This window comes from Falco naumanni, chromosome 14 (assembly GCF_017639655.2).
Source record: "Falco naumanni isolate bFalNau1 chromosome 14, bFalNau1.pat, whole genome shotgun sequence".
In the NCBI taxonomy this organism is placed as follows: Eukaryota; Metazoa; Chordata; class Aves; order Falconiformes; family Falconidae; genus Falco; species Falco naumanni.
The window spans coordinates 17,539,044-17,559,228 of NC_054067.1; the positions used below are offsets into that span (position 1 = coordinate 17,539,044).

General features: G+C 34.6%; 1 protein-coding gene across 3 annotated transcripts in view; it reads right to left on the minus strand.

Annotated features, from left to right (window-relative positions):
* The window catches only part of DIAPH2 (diaphanous related formin 2), a 243,393-nt gene that overhangs the window by 124,034 nt on the left and 99,174 nt on the right, over window positions 1-20,185 (minus strand). For all 3 annotated transcript variants that reach the window (XM_040614069.1, XM_040614068.1, XM_040614067.1), the window contains 2 exons: window positions 17,106-17,235; window positions 2,559-2,683 (listed from right to left, as the gene is read on the minus strand). In XM_040614069.1, the coding sequence (XP_040470003.1) occupies window positions 2,559-2,683; window positions 17,106-17,235 (255 nt within the window). The remainder of the gene's footprint in view (window positions 1-2,558; window positions 2,684-17,105; window positions 17,236-20,185) is intronic.

The following is a 20,185-nucleotide window of genomic DNA, read 5'->3' on the forward strand; positions in this document are numbered from 1 at the left end:
CAGTACCAAAAGCTTATTTTCTAAAAAAAGTTTAAAAACCTAAAATTAGGTAATTTCTTCCGTAGCCTTTGCTTCTATATTATAAGAATTTAATTCATTTTATTATGATTAATTAAATTTATGCATGGTAATTTTATTCTAATTAATCTCCTACCTTAGTATGATATCAAGCAATATTCCTTTTTGTATTTTCTGAAGAAAGTCTCATCCACAATTACCGGTAACAGCTTTTGTTTATTAGCAGGAACGCGAAAGAAAAACAATGCCTTTAATTACGGTGTAATTCCTGCATCCTAAAACACTATACTCAGAGATGATTTACGTTCAGACACATCTCAAATGTTCTGAAACTCTCCAGCAGTTAGAGAAATGTTCAGCCTGAAATTCTTTAACTTTCTCATCTCTGTATGTGTCATCAACAGTTCGTCAACAAGCTGATAGAAACAAAAGAAGTACATGCTGTAAACTAGAGATGTCATTGCCCACCCACCCCCTAAGATTTATTCTTCAATCTAAAAAATAAAATAAATAGGGGAGTGTAAAGAACTTAAAAATATTTCATGATAAACAGAAACGGATATAACTGGCTATGACTTTCTAAAAAAGAAAAACACTCTCAGGTCATCCATTAATTATGAAAACACAAATCCTTAGGCAGAATCAGTTAATTTCTTACCTGTTTTGGCAAGCCACAAAATTTGCCAGTCTGATAAATGCTGTCAGACACCTACAGTTCAGGGTGCCTATTTTCATTACCAGGAATTGGGAATCTAGCCATGACATCAATGTATGTGCACTGAAGCAAGGCTGCCCAGGATACACTCAACAACTAATTTGCAAGAATTTCATAGGATCATCATATTTTTGTCAATACAAAAACAAAACAAAACATTAGCAGGTTTTGGTTTTAAACTCTTCTGCTTGTCAGACAATCCTCCTTCTTTAAGAAATTCAGGTGATCAACCACAGAGCAGAAAAAGGTAAACAATACGTACTTGGCTCTTTTCTCACCAAATCAGAAAAATGATTGCCATCACTCAAGTAAGTACAGTAAATACATAGGTAGCAAAAGAGCAAATAGCAAAGCATTTACTCAACACAACTGAAAAATAATGTATATAACCTGTAAAACAGCTGTCAAGCTTAACAAGAAAACACAGTTGCAAAAGGTACATTTCAGAACGTTGGTTTCATTTATGAACAAAAGTGTGGCTTACTTGACAGCATTCAGCCTACGCACAGCACGACAAGGCAAAGGACAATAATGAGGCAGTATTATAAAATTTTCTGATGTGAATGTATTGCAGGGAAATAATAAGCCTGGGGTTTTTTTTAACAGCAGAACTGATAAACATGATTACTAGCAAGTCTCTTAACCTTGCAAATAAGACAGGGTGGAAGAGAATGTGTAAGCAATACAAAACAATATTCCACTTAGTCATGAGTTGTCTGCCTTAAGCTACTTTTCCTGCAGTCTTGTCAGAAACCTAATATAAATCCATATATTTAATATCTCCTTGTGAATTTCTGTCACTGAATCCATTCAGATGGTTAATCCTGCTAAAAGTTATTTTCCAAGTATACAGTAGTTCAGAGAATTCTTCATCACATTCAATTTCTAAATGTGATGAGTTCTAGACATCAATCCCCCCACCCCTTATTTTTTTTTCTCCTTTGGAAAACCTACAAAACCCACTTCTGTCTTGTCACAGTAAGAAAGATGTCACATGAATTATCTGAGTTTCTATAAATACACAAAACGCCTTGGACTTGGCCATGTACCATACCTCCAAATAATCCCACGCATACAGACATGTGCTTTGAGTAAAATAAAACCCTGCAAATTTCTTTTTAGAAAAAAAGGACTTTTGTCTAGTTTTTCCTCAGAGTTTTGTGAGCTTCTTGCATCTACAGTATACTTCACTGCTTTACACTTCTAAGCAAAAGTAAAGTTGGATATATAAAATTTTGGTGGGAAAACGGGCTAGACAGATATGGTATTCTCCCACAGATTTAGGTACTGCAGGTTTAAAGAACCAACAGTCTCTATTCCCTACAGAAATAAAAGGACAACTCACTCGAGTACAACAAAGGTAAATATTTCTTCTCTAGAATGATCTGTTACAAGAAAATAAATAAAAAACATTAACAAAATTAATACTGACCCCTTCAAAATACAAGACATCTCAAGCTAAAATAATAAATAATCTCAACTCTACTGCTGATAGTTTTCTAGATTGAAATGATTCAATAATTATCATTAAATACCGTTCATTAAGGCAAAAAATGCACCCTTACTACTATCTTTATGACCCATTACTATAACTACTTCCTTCAAGAAAGCTACACGGTTTCCACTTTGGAGCCCTTGGTATAATAAATGCTCTAAGTTATACTCAGTTATATGTTTTCTTACAATCAGTGTGTTCTGTTATGCTATTCTCGGCACTGGAATAAAAGCATGGAATGAGACTTAAAACTTATTTTCAAGTGCTGTAAATACTTAACCAGACGATCAGAATGTTCAGATGACCAATGAAGACATGCAAAAAGGATATGCTCATCTTTTCTACAAACTTATCATGTTCATCTTGTGTTTTAGGGAAATTCTTAATGTCATTTTCTAGGCGCTGGATCTGCTGGTTCATTGAATCAAGGTTGCTCTTCAGAGTCTGAGCTGAAACTAAGAAGAAAATGACAATGAGTAGAAAGGTTCCAGATTCCAGAAAGGGTATCAGAAGGGGAAAAAACAATGTCAGTATAAATAGTCTTAAAGAGACGGATTCTATTGAGTAGACTCACATTTTTCTGAATTACTGCTCATAAAAATCACACTCTTCATAAAAATTAAGTGAAAATATCTAACGTAATATACCAAATCATCATACTTAATGTTGAAATGTCACCACTTAATTCTGCCATTAGTTCAAATTATTCAATTTCTATTTGAATTTATTGGTAAAAAATCTAATATTTCATTCCTTTAAATCTAATTCAAAGATTAAAAAGTAACTAAGGTTCAAAGTGATTTTACCTTATTAATGCATGTACTTGGTTAAATGAATGATCCTATTAACGCATGTGCTCTGTTACAGAAACGATTTAAGCAACAGACAGGGAGAAAAGATCAAGTATTTTCCTTTTATCGAAATTAAACTGATTTCCAGAAACCAAGAACTGTGAAGCCCTTTGTTAACATCAAAGCTGTTCTGAATAATAGAAGCTATTGATAATTAAAAAGCAGCAAAGGGCTCACAGTACAGCACACACACACACAAAAAAAAAACAACCAACCACAAACAAAACCACCACCACCAAAAACCAAAACCACAAAACCAAAAAAACAGAAGCTACCCTAAAGAGACACTGCTTACTCTGTCATGTGCTATTCTAATGTAAAGCACTATTTCTGTAATTTGTATTAAACAACCACCAATTGATACATGATGAGAGATATCTCCATTGGAAATCATGACATCACAATTTTGAAGTTGAAGTAATACCATACCACAAAGAAATTCCAGAACTAGAAGAAAACCAACCGTCTCTGCAGAGAAGCCGCTGATATTTTAAAATTAAAACAAACTGAATCCATACTATTGATTTTCATGACATAATCCATAAAGTCCACTTATTCTCAATTTAATCATAAAAAGCAGTTTGAAAAGCACTTGCTCTGAATTCAAAGATGCATTTTAGAACCAAATTCTATCTTCTATTCTTTGTCTCCTCTTGCACAGTTTACAAACACATGCTTTCAAGAAAAAGTGATCTCAACGCCACATTTCCCTGAAGAGTGCTGTAACATTCACACCATGTCCCATCCTTCCTCTACACTGACTACAGAGCATTTCAAGTATACTTTTTTTCAGAGCTAATTTATACTCTATAAACTACTTCATCTATAGTGACATTGCATATAATCCTGGTTAAGTCTTAAAAATACAGTGGGACAAACAACTTTGTGAGAGCAGAGGTGGAAACACCCAGCACATCATCTGCTCTTGGGGAACTGGCCCAGTCAATGCTCATTACTGACTGCAGACAGCTGCTCCACCAAGCTAACGTGGCACATCTGCACCCCAGCTAACCCAAGGGTTCTTTGTGTAGGCAAGATAAGGACATGACTTCTTTTAAGGGGTTTCCACTAGTAATTATTTGTTTGACGGTAAACAATTTGTCCAAAAGTTGCACAGACTATTTTCAAAAGAACAGTTTCTTTTCCTTTTTCCTTGTAATCTAAAACAAACAAGCAAAAAAATTAATTGTGCTGTGGCTATGTGAGATTACACAGTAGCAGGAATTTGATTCAAGATGACTTGAAAAACAGTATACAGGAAATAAAAACACTGTAAATAAAGAAGCTGTTCCCAGAAGAAAATATATTCTATATTCTTTGTAAGTGCCAATTCGTATCAGCCATAACACCGCTGATGTAATTTTTCACAAGCACATTCAAATACATAAGGCAGCAATACAGCTGTCTTCATCCCAGACATATTCTTGATTTTATTTTCCATTTTATCTATTATATACTGGTACCAAAGGAACTACTAATCATGTAATCTTAAAATTATTAGTCAAACAGCTTTTTAAGCTTAACTCAACTTGGGGGAAGGAGGAGAATCTATACTGACAACAGCATCCTTGTGGCTATTAACTTAAACATCTGAGAGCTAACCTTGAAATCAACCATTACAGCAGTTTAAACAATAAACATTATTTAAAGCTTTCAGGTTACGGCTGCATTAGTTTAATCATTTGATATTATTCTCAGAAAAGGAACACAGATTTTTGCTTGAACTGAAGAACTTGAATCACTATAATATTTTTATAGGCTGTTATGTAGTTGGATAGGGAGACTAATAGCACTGAAGTAAAATGCTAGAACTGAAAAAATAAATTAGGAGGATGCAAACGGTAATTTTACTGGAAAAAAGAATAGCAGCTGGTAAGCAAACATGCAGCATAACAGAAAGTTTAACTGTTTTCAGCAATTTGAAAATATTTAAATGCATGACTGCTTAGCAAGAGTAGTAGTTTATTTTTGTCTGATATTTAAAAGTGCGAAGAAATTCAGCAAGCAATGACGAATAAGAAGTCTTAGCCTCTGTGATTAAAATGGAAGAAAGCATTTTCAGTAACTCTGTTCTATAAAACTAAGTTCAGAAAACAGTTCAGATGAGGTGCATACTAACTTTGAAACTACGAGGAATATCCAAAGCAAGAAGGTGGCATTCAAAGGCTGTGCTTCCATTAACTGACTTCCACATCCACACTGAACTATCAAAAAACATTGTAGAATATGCATTTTCAGTCACCTTTTCTGTCTTGCCTAGCCCAGGCAAATGTACAATTCTCTGTTCAAACAATTTATGAAGCTGTTGTTCTGCAAGACAAGCTTAAAAAGACTACACAACAGAAATCATCTACATACGCTATCATAAAATATCTGCATTTCCTCCCATAAACTGCTTTATTAGAGATTTACTACTTCAGTAATGTGAGGAGGTGGCAACATGAATACCTCTTACTCTTTCAGGGAAAATCATGTAAATTTCTTAAAAGTCTTGCAAGGTTTTTATTTATGAAGGCATAAAACTCTACTTGCAGCAAAGTGCTATTTCTTTGAAACCATTCCACAAATGCACACGCTAAACACGCTGTCTCTATCACTATACTCCTTAAAGCTGCTGAACAAGCCTTTGTCTTGTGATCACCTTCAATTTGCCCATCATTGTACACAAAAATTAGGCATCCTAGTAAAACTAGTTTAAAAATGTACACGAAAGGTGACATTTACTCTTCAGTGGCACACAAGCACCCTTCAAGAACTATTACTGGGAAAGTCTCTCCGGAGCAACCGTTACAATGCTATTCTGTTTAATGTTGCAGCAGGAGAGAGTAACCAACTAAACCCAGTACGCAAACATCTGTTTTCCAGACAGAAATTTTGAGGCATATATTTTTTAAAAAAGAGGAGAAAGGTGGGGGAGGAAGGAGGGGATAAAACACAAACCATCAGCATCCATAACCTCAACACACTGTAGAATGAGCCATCCTAAGAAAAGGATGTAGCCTACAAAGAAGCCTAGAGATTTCCCTGTATTAGCAGCAAAGATAAAATATTTGACACATTTTGAAAGTAAAACAAATCAAAAGCAACAAACAATCTATCTCACTACCCTCACAGCCTTATAGGAGAATTAACACCCCCCTCCATAGTGGAAATGTCAGCATTTAAGAAATGGGGAAGTTTGAGAAGTGCAAAGAAAGTTGAATCTGCTGACACAGGAAACGGTGGAGGCAGATGGCATAAACAAGTTTAGAACAGGACTGTTTAGCTCGTCCATGTCCGTGAAAAGGTATCAAAAGGAATTTGCAGGGATGTAATGCTTAACATGTCCCTGACAACATGTATGCATGGTGGGGGAAACAGGCTGGAGGAACCAAAATGTTTTCCCAAAATACATAACTCACTGCCAGTACTGGGGAGAGCATCAGGTTGCATGGACCACTTGGCATTTAGTACATTCTTACACTTTAAATAAAAAACCACACAAACCCCAAAACCTATATACAAATCCATGTTCAAAGCCAATGACAGGAAACAAGGCAGAGAGATCTCTCAATCTTTACCAAATTCCATCAGATTGGCTCCTTATTTAGCAATAAGGCCGGCTTGCAGAGAGCTGCTGCAACTCAGACAGCGAAAAGAAAACAGCATCTTTAACATGTACCTCAAACCACTGTAATAAAAGGAATAATTAAACAGAGAAAAAAATTCCAATACCAGAAATTAAATGTGCATGTTTCAACTACCTACAGCATTATCACACAGAATTACTATTAATATAAAGGATGAATATAAACCAGGTGACTATGAAGTTATGTGTATTAATGTATTGCCAGATTATTTCACATGTCAGTGGAAGACTAATGTAAGCACCTAAATTTATCAATATTTTCTCTGCACAAATACTGAATAAATCAGTTAATCATGCATCTTGAATCTAAGACTGATTAAAAGATTATTTTGTACATTATTATTTATAGAAAAATCCACTGTAATTGAAAAGAACATAGCATGTTATTTTGACATGGAAGGTGGCATTTTTTTTCACCACTTCATTATTTCCCCTATATTAATTCCTCCTCTATAAAATAAAAATAAGTAATAAAAAATTTCATCCACTTATTTTGGAGAAAGCAGTTGTACAACCTATACACTAAGGAAGGCTTAGTGAGTATCTGGTAGACAGACCACTTTAGCCCTAGAAAAACGCTACAAGCAGTTAATCTCATGTTAATGTCAAACACTTGCTAGTCCCCACAGTCAGGCTAAACATTTTATATTTACAGTAATAGTACCAAAGGACAGAATAATCCTTTCTAAAATAAGATTGCATCAGACTAAGAGTCGTCCCTATAACAAAAGGTGAAAGGATACATTTTTATTAGGGGCAGTGTCTCTTGCATAATAAATTCAAAGCATCTCTGATCATGATGCAAAACTGGGATGGCCACGTCCGCATTTAGTAAAATCTCTAATGAGATAGCCAATGATATCAATTACTTCAGTAAACAATAGCAAGTCTATATGAAGCAAATGAATTAGTGAATTTGTAAGCCTAGACAGTATTTGTACTATAACTACATTCTGAGCATACTAACGGTTATTTATTTCTTTCTGATTGAGGGCAAATGAAAGTAGTCTTTCACAAAAGTCTAAATAACAGTTTAAGGGAAATGGATGAGCAAGTATGTAAACTGAAAGAATTACAGTCTTTGGTTACACTATTTATGACACTAAGTTTGTATTTCCTAGAATAAATGTTCTGTTGGAGTTGTATCAGTGCTACACAGTCTACTTGAGGGTTCTGAGTAGCACAGCACGCACATGTGTGTATCTCCAAGTATGCCGTATGTTATATGTGTCTGTACAGATACGTACATATACTGTAGTAAGTATAGCTCACAGGTATACAGACATATTAATACATTTGTATCTGTATATTTTCTGTGATACAGGTGCACCACATATAACTCACAGGCACGTATGTATGTATACATACATTTATATGTGTGTATACTAACACACATGCACATATATATCCGTGATACACACCACAGTATGCCTGTATCACACAAAAACACCCATCCTGAAAGATTCATGGTGAAACAGCTTCCAAACTTGAAAGCAGCACAGCTCCCTTAACATGTTACTTCTCCAGTAATTAGCATGTCACCGTTCATACTAGAAATCTTTCCTAACAGAGCTATAGTGGCTGCAGGACACAAGCTACGATCAATCATGTTGTCGCACTTTGATATACAGATAAACCACTGTGCTAAAAAGGTAAATCCAGCATCAGAAGAATGATTCTGAAGGGCATGGTACAAATATGGTTTCGATCATAATTCCTCCTGAACACCAGAGGGGAAAAATAAGGGAGATCGCACATGCATTGTCTCCTTTATCAGAAACTAGGTCTTCAGTATAGGCTAGCGTGACAGACCTAGAATAAATTTCAATAGTGAAAATAACCCTATATTGAAATACATTTGCCAGGAAGGACGCTGACCTTAATCATAAAAAGTTCTGAAGCAGAAACTAGATGAACAGCCAAGATAGATGGGATCAGGCAAGCTCTTGAGATTACATCCAACCAAGGCTACTACTGGTAAAAAGCAAACACTCCTCCTCTTTTCAGATAAACACCATGTGTTTTTAACTTAGGCAGAAGAAGTAGTGTTGAAAAGTACATTCTTAGGCCAACAGTGTCTAAATTTCAGCAGAACGCCAGCTATGGTAAAAAAAAAAAAAGGTTAAGTTCATAAGCTCAAAAGAAATGTTAGAAGTGTTTACAGGTGGGGGTTAAAAACCTTGGAACCAAAATTAATTTTAAAAAAAAAAAGAGACTACCTTCCCTAGCCAACGCACATCACCATCCTCCTTTTCTAAAAATATGTCTGAGCTTTCTGCCACAAGCTACCTATACCTAGCAACCAATACACCATGCATAATACACCTTTTTTTCCCTGCATCTTTTAAAGTTTAGGAAAAGCAGCAAGTCTGCCCAAATGATAATGTTTCATTTATATATTATGACAATGTACTGTAAATGAAAACAAGTAATTTGAAAAAAAAAATTAAAAAAGAATTTTTAACAGATACATTTCACACAGAAGATGTGCATTCATACTACTAATCTGCATGCTAGAATTTCATTCACCAGCACAGTCTCTGCATTTTAGTCATTAACATAACACTGATATAGAATGCTGAAAGCAGGCAATGACAGAGCTATGCTTTATCATTTCAGACTTCAACAGTAACATCATTATCTCAGTTAACCAAAGATAAAGCAGTTGTGCATGGATTCTATCGTCCCATCCATTTGCACGCAGAGGTGAACCACAATTTTAAGATAAGAGCACCTTGTAACAAGTCCAGCCCCTAGTAGCCCTTGGCTTTAGAGTTGAATGAGAAATTAAGTCTAAGACACTAATCATCTTTCAATCCATTATGATGTTTAATGAGGCATGTATGCGCAGAAGCTCTAGATTGCAATATTGTTCTCCATCTACTGAAAGGAAGGAGACTTACCACTCCTTATCCCAAAAAACCCTCAACTGGGATCAAGACCTAAAATCATCACAATACAAATGTATATGACATCTTTACGTGTCTTATCATGGAAAGAAAACAGATATATCTGATACAATTTAAGAAGATGACAGCAAAAGAGATTTTAAACACACATCTGGAAAACAACTACAACATTTTAGCTTTTCTGTTAAAAACCAATTTTTGGGTACAAACTATGAACAGATTTTCAGCTTCTCAGAATAACAATAACAGCCATCTAAAGTGAGGAAATTTAATTTAAATATTACACACAGTGAAGTGCAAATGCCATTAACAAGCTTGCCTTGACAAGTGAGATAGTGGAAAAAACCCAAAACATTGCCTGTTAGGCCTAAAATCAGAAACGTTTTAAGCAGCATGTCTTCACTCCTCTGGAGCTGAGGAAATTACAGACAGTGCTCACAATTCTGAAACATTCAACATATCCTCAAAACCAAAAGAAGAATTTCTGTGGGCAGCTTGTGTTTAACATCAATGTACGTACAGAACGGTACTCTGGTTTAGGTAATGAATCTGCTTGTCTCAGTTCCAGCAATTATGTGCCTAGGTACATTTTAAGAATGTAAGAGTAATTCTGATGCACATAACTTATTAAGACAAGAGGAATCAATTATATATGACAAACAGTGCGTTCGGAGCTCAAAATGCATTACCACTACCACTATCAACATGAGCCAGTTGCTAAAACTCTTCTCCAAAGCACAGCAGAAAGTCAATGATCTCTTAAGTGATGTATCAGGACATGAAATCCCCTCCTTGCTTTGGACAGGTCCTAACATCCAACTCATTACTGGCTCAAAATGGTTTACTTCTTAAGGTCAAATTAATTGGCAACAAAAGACCAGTTTTCTGAAAAAGAAAAAAAAAAACTCTCTGAGCCCGTAAGATGCCTTCTGGTTGAAACCTGACAAGTGCAATGCTTATTTTTGTGACCAGCATAAATTCTGGGTGTGCCAACCTCCTATGTTCTCTGAACTCCCTTGAGAGTATCAGTTTTTTCACCTAACTTTCCAGGCTTATCCCCCTGAGTAAACTGTAAAAAACAGTACATTGTAGAATCTAAGCTTTATTGGTTGAATGTGAACTGACTTTTCATATCACAGATGAACATATTTTAGGAAACAGATGTCCCAATTTCAGAAACATAACCAGAAATACTAGAGCTGATCAGTGAGAGTATCACTATGTTCAGTAACATTCTCCTGGCAATACGAGTATCTCCTCCAGACCACTTCAGAAACTCACTTTACTCTGATGTTAATTACAACTGTCTTTCAAGATCTCGAAGGTTGAGCTAATTTTGAAAACAGAGCTTATAATTACAAAAATCAGTATCTATTAAATTAACACACTGAAGCAAAACTTTCTGGCAAAGGTATAAGGCAGATTGCAAGTGAGATGAAGGAAAGAAGGGAATGGACTTTCAAGTTCTATTAATTGCATCCAGATTTGAAGCGTTAACTGAACATGCCAAATTATACCGTTTATTTCAAAAGCCCGTATTTTGCACTGTCACTATTTCTCCATAGTCCACCTTTGCTTGGTTTGCATATCAAACTTATGTAATACAAAAATGTAATTCATTGTGAAGCAGCTACAGCACACTATATTTAGTGGGGCACCTGTGCAAAAAAAAATATCAAAGTAAGTAAGGAATACGAAGAAAGAGAAGGAGCAAAGCTTTTGGAACACAACCTATCTGGTTTTACTAAAAACTCACTAGAGAAGGCGTTGAGCAACTTAATCCAACAGACCACCCTTCAGGCTCTCAACTTGTACCAGGATTTTAGTCTTTCTAATTAACTGAAGCACAAGTCATGCCTCCAGATGTGTAACAACCTTTCTTACATCAATGCAAGTGCAAATTCAACAGATAAGGAGAAAAAGAAAGTTCTGTTTTGTAACTTTCACTTCTCTCTAGCGGCTTGTATTGAGGAATTTAAATGGATTACACAATTTGAGAAGTCATTTAATGCAGTCTCCGAAACTGAATTGGTTTAACTACAGCCAGAAATTCTTAAATGTTTTCATTTCTTTAACAAGCAACAGCCCATGAGTGTCACTCGGACGATTCTTTAATTTTGCCCTTGATATTTACACTTCAGGGAGAGAAGTAGATCCTTAAAATGCATGCCATAGAAAATAACTTTGTTTAATGTAGAAACCAAATTGTAGCTTCAAAATGTATCCTCAGAATTCAGAACTACTAAAGTTTTGTATACTATGGATTACACGTTAGAAGACAGCAACTAAATAAATCCTCAAAACCTTCACAGACTAGGAAAACTGGATGGCAGTCCTGGGTCAACAGTTGGATTTGATGATCTTCAAGATGTTTTCCAACCTAAATGATTCTACGCTTCTACGAATTTAGTGAGCAATTTTGCAGAGTGTATGGCAATCCAGAATCCTACTTAGTTTCCAGTAGGATCCCTTTCAATAATTGCACTTTGGAACTGCAATACAAAACCAATCTGTGAAGTTTTTGCTTCCCTGTCTTCCTTCCTGATGCTCGTCAATGAAGGAGAGCACGTCTGTTGAAAAACTTTTAATGAGATGGTGCATAAGCTACCATCAATATAGCAATATGCAAATACAAGAGTGTTACTAGAGAAAAAAAGTCTTCTCGTATTTGATGTACCTAACTGTGTATTTACTACATCAAGATAGTTTCTGACATTTTGATATTGCAGTTTATGTGTATGAAAAGAATGACAGAAGTCACTATACAGTGCAAGATTGACTTTTGATTATGATGCAAAATGCCAACTTCAGATTCTATTACGGAGAGAAAAGTCACAGATGCAGGCATTAAATTTCTCACGCCAGAAGGCATTGTCTATTTTATATCCAATAATGTGCCAGATTGGGCAAAATCTGTTTCAGCAGTTTAAACTGTGCAAGGTGGAAAATACTGCAGATCTCTTTGTAAAAACACAATTTCTTGTACTGCAACGAACTATAAAACTTGTTTGACAGAGAAACGACTACTACTTATGAGTATATTTTAAATTGCTATACTTTAAATCAAAAATGGCACAGAAAGTTTTAAAACATTTTGCCCACTCTAAAATTATGGCATTAAATCAAAGTGAAATACCTGTATGTAATTTTAAAATCAGTATTTTCTTCAAGTATTTGTAATATATTAAGTATATACATATTTGCATTCCACACTGCTTCTGATTACTAATGTCCTTTCTAGAGAGATGCCTCAACCATCAGAACCATATGCTTGCAAATTAAAGAAATAAATTTTTTGTTTCAACATGAGTGAGAAATCTGTGCTCGTGTTATTAGTACTTTCTAGTTTTACTACATTGACATAATTCACATACACACACACTCCCCTGAGGCATCTTTCACTGGATTTTACTCAGAATGCCCATGTTTCTTTCAACAATACTTTGAAAAAATTATTAAGTGGTGTATCTTTATATGAGGTATAGAATTCTGTATGTTAAGGACTAGAAAACCCCCTCACTATTTCTGGAAAAGACTTTATTATCTATACTGCATTCACAGTTGAGCTCAGCTCTTCACTTGGAGTCTAGCTGTTCTCGGGAGTTCTACCTAATGGCTCAGCCAAAGCCCAAATCCATACTCTTGTCTACATGTACAAGTTATCACTTGAACTTACCCAACATGTCAGAAGAAGATATGAAATGGCCAATGGCCAACTACAGATCACAGCGTTCTATATCCAATGGTTTCAGAAGCAAATACTAGTTGGACAACACAAGCTCACAAAACTTCACCTGACTCTACACAGTCTAGTAACTCCCACTCTTGGAAAACAAAGGTAACATGAGTCAAGAAATGTTAAATTTAGGAGAAGCTGGACACAACATTCAACTGATAAAGATGTGGTTATGTTTTATTTTAAGTACAAGCACAATGCTTAAAATAATATACTGTGATTTGCTCTTTTAAAATCTGAAATTAAGTTGTTCTTATAAAATACATGGCTAATGCTCCTCCTCCTGATGTTCTGTATAGTATATTTCTTTTTTATGATTTCTGGGAAGCTTTATGCCTACAAGAGTTTCAAGTTAAAAAAAACGCATCTTTTCTAAGAAATTAAAAACTGTACTTTTTACAACATGACTTTCTCTAGAAATCCCAAACTTGTTATCTGACTTCAGTAATGTACCTCTTGGTTTTGATTTCAAGTTTTGTTTGACTGAACCCAGAGAAAGGGATGGGAATTTCTCAGGTATTTAATAAAATGATCAAAGCAAATAACATGAAAAGCAACTGGAATTCCAAGTAAAGTGAAAAAGGTAAAAAGATGAAAGAAAGGCTTTACACAATTTCAACAGTAGGGGAACAAGAGTAAAACACTGCAGACTGGAGGAAGATAAGTCAATATCACTTCCATCCAAGAATCCAGTTTTTACAATCTTGTGATTTTTTATTAGTTTACCTCTCATACAGTCTGCTTCAAGTAAGAAGTAATGCTTTTCCAATAATCTCTTGACAGTTAATCAGTTTGACCTTTGATTATACTTTACAGAATAAAACTGTTTCCTAATTTATTTTTACTTCTCATAAACCACTAGGTTGATCTTCCATCTTAAAAAGATCAAATATTTCATTATACCGAATATCAGATTATTGAAGATTTTAGTACATGCATGGGCATTTCACCTAATCCCATTGACCTTTTCATATTAAAATCCAGTTTTATGCTTTATCTGCTATTTTAAAAAAAAATTAAAAAAATAAAAACCATCCATTGTTCAGATGCTGGTTCTTTATTCTTACATGAAAATCAAACCAAAACAAGACTCACTTTTTATTTACATGGAACTAGGACAATGCACCCAAGATTTAGAAGAAGTTGAACATGTTAAGTCTTGTATTTGGAATTTTACCTACCGTTCAAACTACGAGGCGGCCTTCTGCCTAAAAAGTAAGAAGCATACATCTCAAGTAATGAGGATGTCACCCATTTAGCTCATATTTTCTTATTTAAAATTCATACAGAGATAATATTTGCTGGTAGATTTCCTTCTATCTTATGTATAGCTAACTGATGCCAATGTCCTCAAATCTGTAGGCAATTTATTCCAAAAGCAGCCTCCTACAGGAAAAATAAACCTAACTGTCCATCCCTGAAACCACTGCTTTATAAAACACCAAAAAATAAATAGGAAGTGAAAATCTTCTCTTCCACACAAAGCATGTTAGCTTGCCACACAGAAAAAATGACCACAAGTGACAGAACAGATGAACATTACAATTAAACAAAAACCAAAAAATACCATGGGGAACAGTTTAAGCAAGTTGCACAAATCACATTTATTCTGCCAAAAATCTGCTTTGTAACAGAAAACAAAGAAGGGCTGAAAGGGAAATTTTGGTCATTAAAAATGAACAGTAATTTATGCTTCTCATAACAAGTCAGTGCCATTTACAGGAAATGTAATGACCTTTATCTTACACAATGAAACAAATATAACTGCAATAAAACCTTTTTCATATGTATTCTAAGCATCAGGATTATTAGTGGCTTTGCTCCCATAAATATGCTTTCTCTTTTATGAATGCTATAGCTTAACTGAACCCCACTCTTCTGGTTTGATTCCTCAAGTCAACTTAGAGGACATTGGAGGCTTCGAATCAAACTATAAAAATCTCAAGCTGCAAGGTTAAGTGTCAGCCACAGGAGCAAATTAATAAAAGATCATCAAATGTGCCTGATAAACCATAAGGCTCTGTAAAGAATTTAACAGGGAAGAAACAGATGATTTAAAAAAAAAAAATTATCCTCAGAAAAGAAGTGTCAAGTGGTAGAAAACATTTCTGGAGTTTAGATAAGTTGACAAACTCCTATTTATCCAAATAAAATTAATCGCTATGTTACTCTGTCATAGATCCTTGTGAACATACTGGTCACACCAGTGACACTTGCAGCAAGAAAAAAAACCAACACCAAAGCATAAAGCAAACAGTTTGAGGACATTATTTGACTACATATCAGAAGCCAGGTACAAACCCCACAGAGAGGAAACAGCAAAGTTAATATTAATTTTAAAAATTGTTTTTAAATTTTTAAATAAATTAAAAATTGTGTACTATCCATTGTAGTGCTCAGATGCAAGCAGCCAGCTGTATGCTGCTTAAGCATGCATTTTATTTATATATATGTGTGTATATATCTGGTACATTCAAGATGGTAGTGTACAGGTTATCTCTTCAGACTCTGCATGCCTTAAAACACACCGTCATCCTCGACCCTACACTGACAGATCAGTTGCATTTGGTCAACGGGCATTCATGCCAATGAAGTATTCATCAGCAAAGAGCAAAGTGAAGCAAGGAGACATTTAATCAATACAAATAAAGTTTAGTTTATATGCAGAAAAAGCTGCAATGGAAAGGTACCTGTGAAGTTTGAGAAACAGCAAAAAAATTCTATGATGACAATCACATAAATCTGTGAATGTGTTGGAGATGAAACAACACCAAAGTTAGACTGACTGACAAACTATTCCCTAAGTCCTTGGGGAAAAGAGAGTTCTGCTCTCAGTACACTGAAGTTTAAGACAGAAGACTACAAACTGAATGAAAATGATAGCTTAATTTTTAAAAAAATCTATGTTAATCTAGCTAACCACTGCACTGAAAAGGAACACTGACTGACAGCACTGAAATAAAATGGACAAAGAACTGCAACAGAGAACCTAGATAAAGCTATTGGAAAAGTATATCCAAAATCTCTCCCTCTCTTTTCCCTTCATATTTTTGCAAGTATTTATCTTCTGATGAATTAGCAATGCCCAGTGAAAATAAAACAGTTTGCATTATCTTCCTCAACCACCATAACACAGCTTTTGCTTTCTACAGCTAATCAACAAGTGTGCTGAGCAGCACAGCATATTTCACATAAGATACCCAATAAATGAATTAAGCTTTCCATCACATTCACCAGGCTATACTGCTGACTGACCAAGAATAAAATCAGTTGACTGTACAGTATAATTAAACTATATACTTCACATACAGTCTGGGATCTTTAGAAAGCATGTTTATTGTGCTCTATTCAGGCGTTAAACCAAGTGTTAAAAGGAAAAACACACTCTGTGTGTACACACATGCAAGCACATGGGTGTTAACTCTCATATAACAGGAGTTCAAAGGCTTAATGGTAAACTAATCATCATCATTACACTGCTTAAAGAAATCATACACCAGGAGTTGTCTAAGTACTCCACTGAAATACCCTGTATTATTTCCACAATCTGCTTCAGAAGAAGAGACATTATTTAACTACGTTTTTTCCCCTCTTCACTTTTTCTCAGGTCAATCAACACCAGGAAAGCAAAATCCACGTGGATTATCGATGCTTACAAGGTTACATAATCTTACAATCTAAAATGAAATGTTGAAAATATTTAATGTCAAAGCAAACTGCTATTACCTCAAGGTGTTTTATCTATTTGCTTACCTTTACTTGCACTCTCAACATGCTGCAATTCATCTGGAAATTTTAAGATGTCCCGGTAATTCTCCTCACAGATTTCTGCCAGAAAATGCAGTAAGGTTGTTTTCTGATCTGATGATTTAGTATCGCGAATCTAAAGAAGTGAACACAGAGAAAACCAAGTGAAAAAATAACTACTTTTTTTTTTTTTTTTTTTAGTAAAATGTTTAAGTAAAGTGAATATTGCAGATGTAAACTCATTAGCAAAAAGTTACCTATACTGGAAGCCTGCATATGTAACAAATTATTTAAAAAATGAAATTTCTCCAGTTTTTTATAATTTAAGAATACAAGAGGAATCTCTCCCAGTGCTGTAGTTTTTTTTTAAGAATAATTAATTATGCTGAGAACAAAACCTGAAGATAGCCCATAAAGTTCTACAATTTTAACAAAGCCCATTCAGAATGCTCACTGTGATTAAAAAAATAGCTGTGAACAGGCACCAAACAATTTAGTTCATTCCTTCACTGTCCCCCACTGCCAGATTTCTAAAGGAATCCCTCCGAATGCTGCACAGCTGGACAGTGTGCTAAAAGTCAGAATTTGCTCTTTTACCAGTCAAGTTAAATAAATTCCTTGTCATAAATCCACCGTGTTTTATTGAAGCAAAATCCAAAACATGCTGTTTTATCTGAAAGATTTTCAGACAAATTCTACACAGACACATGAAATAAACGCACTCCACCTGACTGGACTACAAGATGACAACAGAAAAAACAAAAGGTAATCCTAGCTGCCAGGAAAGGAAACTTAATAAATCCAGGTTCATTTATGAAAAGCCGCTTGAAAATTTTGCGCAGTGTGAAGATGCAGGTAGATGCACATTTATGTAACTGCATATTTTCACTATCCTCTCAACTGCAGAATTGCTCTTGGTGATCTGAAATAAACTACTCTTCTTGAAGGTGATAAGAACCTCTGTTCTCCATTAACCTAAGTGCATTAACTGCTAGAATCAACTTGTTTTTTTAAAAAGAAAAATTCTGAAATAATTGTTAAAATACAGGGCTAGTGGCAAATTTCCAACTAGACATAGATACTTGTGGCTAAATCCCATGGCAGAGTGCATGTGTATATCCAAAGTAACCTCATGAACTTCAAATTTACTTTCTCATTCTCTTAAGTCCAAATTTAGTTTCTCCATTCTTATACAAAGAATGGATGTATGAGTTGATTAAAGATGAAGCAAAAGTAGAGATTACCCCTCATTTACAAAGCCCATACAGAGAGTAGGTATTTGCAAGACTTTGAGATGAGTGTACTTCACTTTTTATAAAGAATTAGTATTACAAGTATATCTGTAAGTATTTTTTAACTGCATTTTACTAACTCATCTAGTACAGTTCTTACATATAAGTAATCTACAACATACACAACAAATGAAATCAGGGATTTATTTAAGAAGAATACATAAATGTGTGTGTAAAATCTCCTATTTGTTTTCTCATTCTCTAAATCACTAGAAGTTCTAATTCTATAATCCTCATGACAGGCTTGCCATCGATGTTCAATTTAATACAGGCCTTTCAGCTTTAAGGATTACCCTGTTAAGAATAAATGAGTGCAGTCAAAAAACAGGCTTTTAAAAATATAAGGTATTTAGGCAATTAAGAATGCAATTTAATTCATACCGATTCAGTGATTAAAGACTAAACAATGCTCAGTAATGGTATGCAGTTAAAAGGTTTTAATACATTACAAACATACAAGTTTTTCCAACTTGAAAAAAATTGTAAATGTAGTGGCTAAACATCTGCATGGTAAAAAGAAATTGCATTTCAATTTGTCTGTGAACAAGACCTGTAGGATTTGCAGTCTTTGATCTCTCTGACATCATCAAGTGGATAAAACGTGGGTTTTTTTCCTATCAGGACAACATTATTTTGCCTTCAGATTACAACAGAAACATGTTTTGTCACCAACAGCAACATCATATTAGCAAGAATTACCATTAGCACCTGCTGAGTTGTTTAACACCTGTAGTAAACATTCATTCAGCTCTTAAACAACTGTGTCAAATTCACTTCTTTGCCCCTATCAAGAAAGATTTCCACTACATTCATAGGTATTTTCAACAGCTGAGACAAACAATGGATAACAAAAGAATTTTGCTTCCTGTCTAATATAGCTATGTACTGGAACATAAGTTTGTGAATCCTAAAAATCCCTGCCTTTCAAATGTTTTTGCGTTATGCCCTCTGTATTTTCATCCTTTCAATTCTCAAAACATTACCATATTAGACAAGTCACAATAGTTCCCTGAGATTTGGTAACCCAACAAAACCCACTGACAGTAACAGAATTTGCTATTTGGAATAGAGGCAATTGCTTTACTACCACACCTTTAGCAGAGTTAACACACTGGAACATAAAAGCTTTTACAGAGCAGTGTCTGTATATATGGCATTTGCAAAACATTAACAATGCGTATCACTGAATTTAGGTATTCCAAATTTATTTCTTTTTCAAGACAACACTAACACTATGGTGTTAAAATTTTCAAATACAGCTTCTGATTCTACGGCCCTCCTTTACATGAGACACAGAATTTGGGAATAACGCAATTAGTAAAAAATACCTGAATAAGTAATTAAAAAAAAAAAACAACAAACAGTAGATAAATGGAGGCTATAGAAAGGAGCTTCCAGCTCAATGCTGAAGCATCAATTTGAATGGTCGATACTATTAGATCCATTGTTTGGGGAAGGATTAAAGACTAGTATACACAGAGCACAATAATCACAGTGCACCCATTCAAATCAAATAACATACAGAGTATGATATTTAGGTCTGTGGCTCAGAAATAATATCAATATAACAAAAAATCATCCTCTGCATACAGTATCTTGATAAAGCATTTAAAACTAAAGTACACATACGAAACCATACAAGAAAAGTTAACTCTTGCAACAGCAAATTATTATACCAATTTATATTATAATACCAACAGATTATTATTATACCCTTCTAATTCAAATTAGAATGGTAAATACATAAAACAATGAAAATTGGGTTTTATACATCAGAAAATGCCTTTTGAGTAA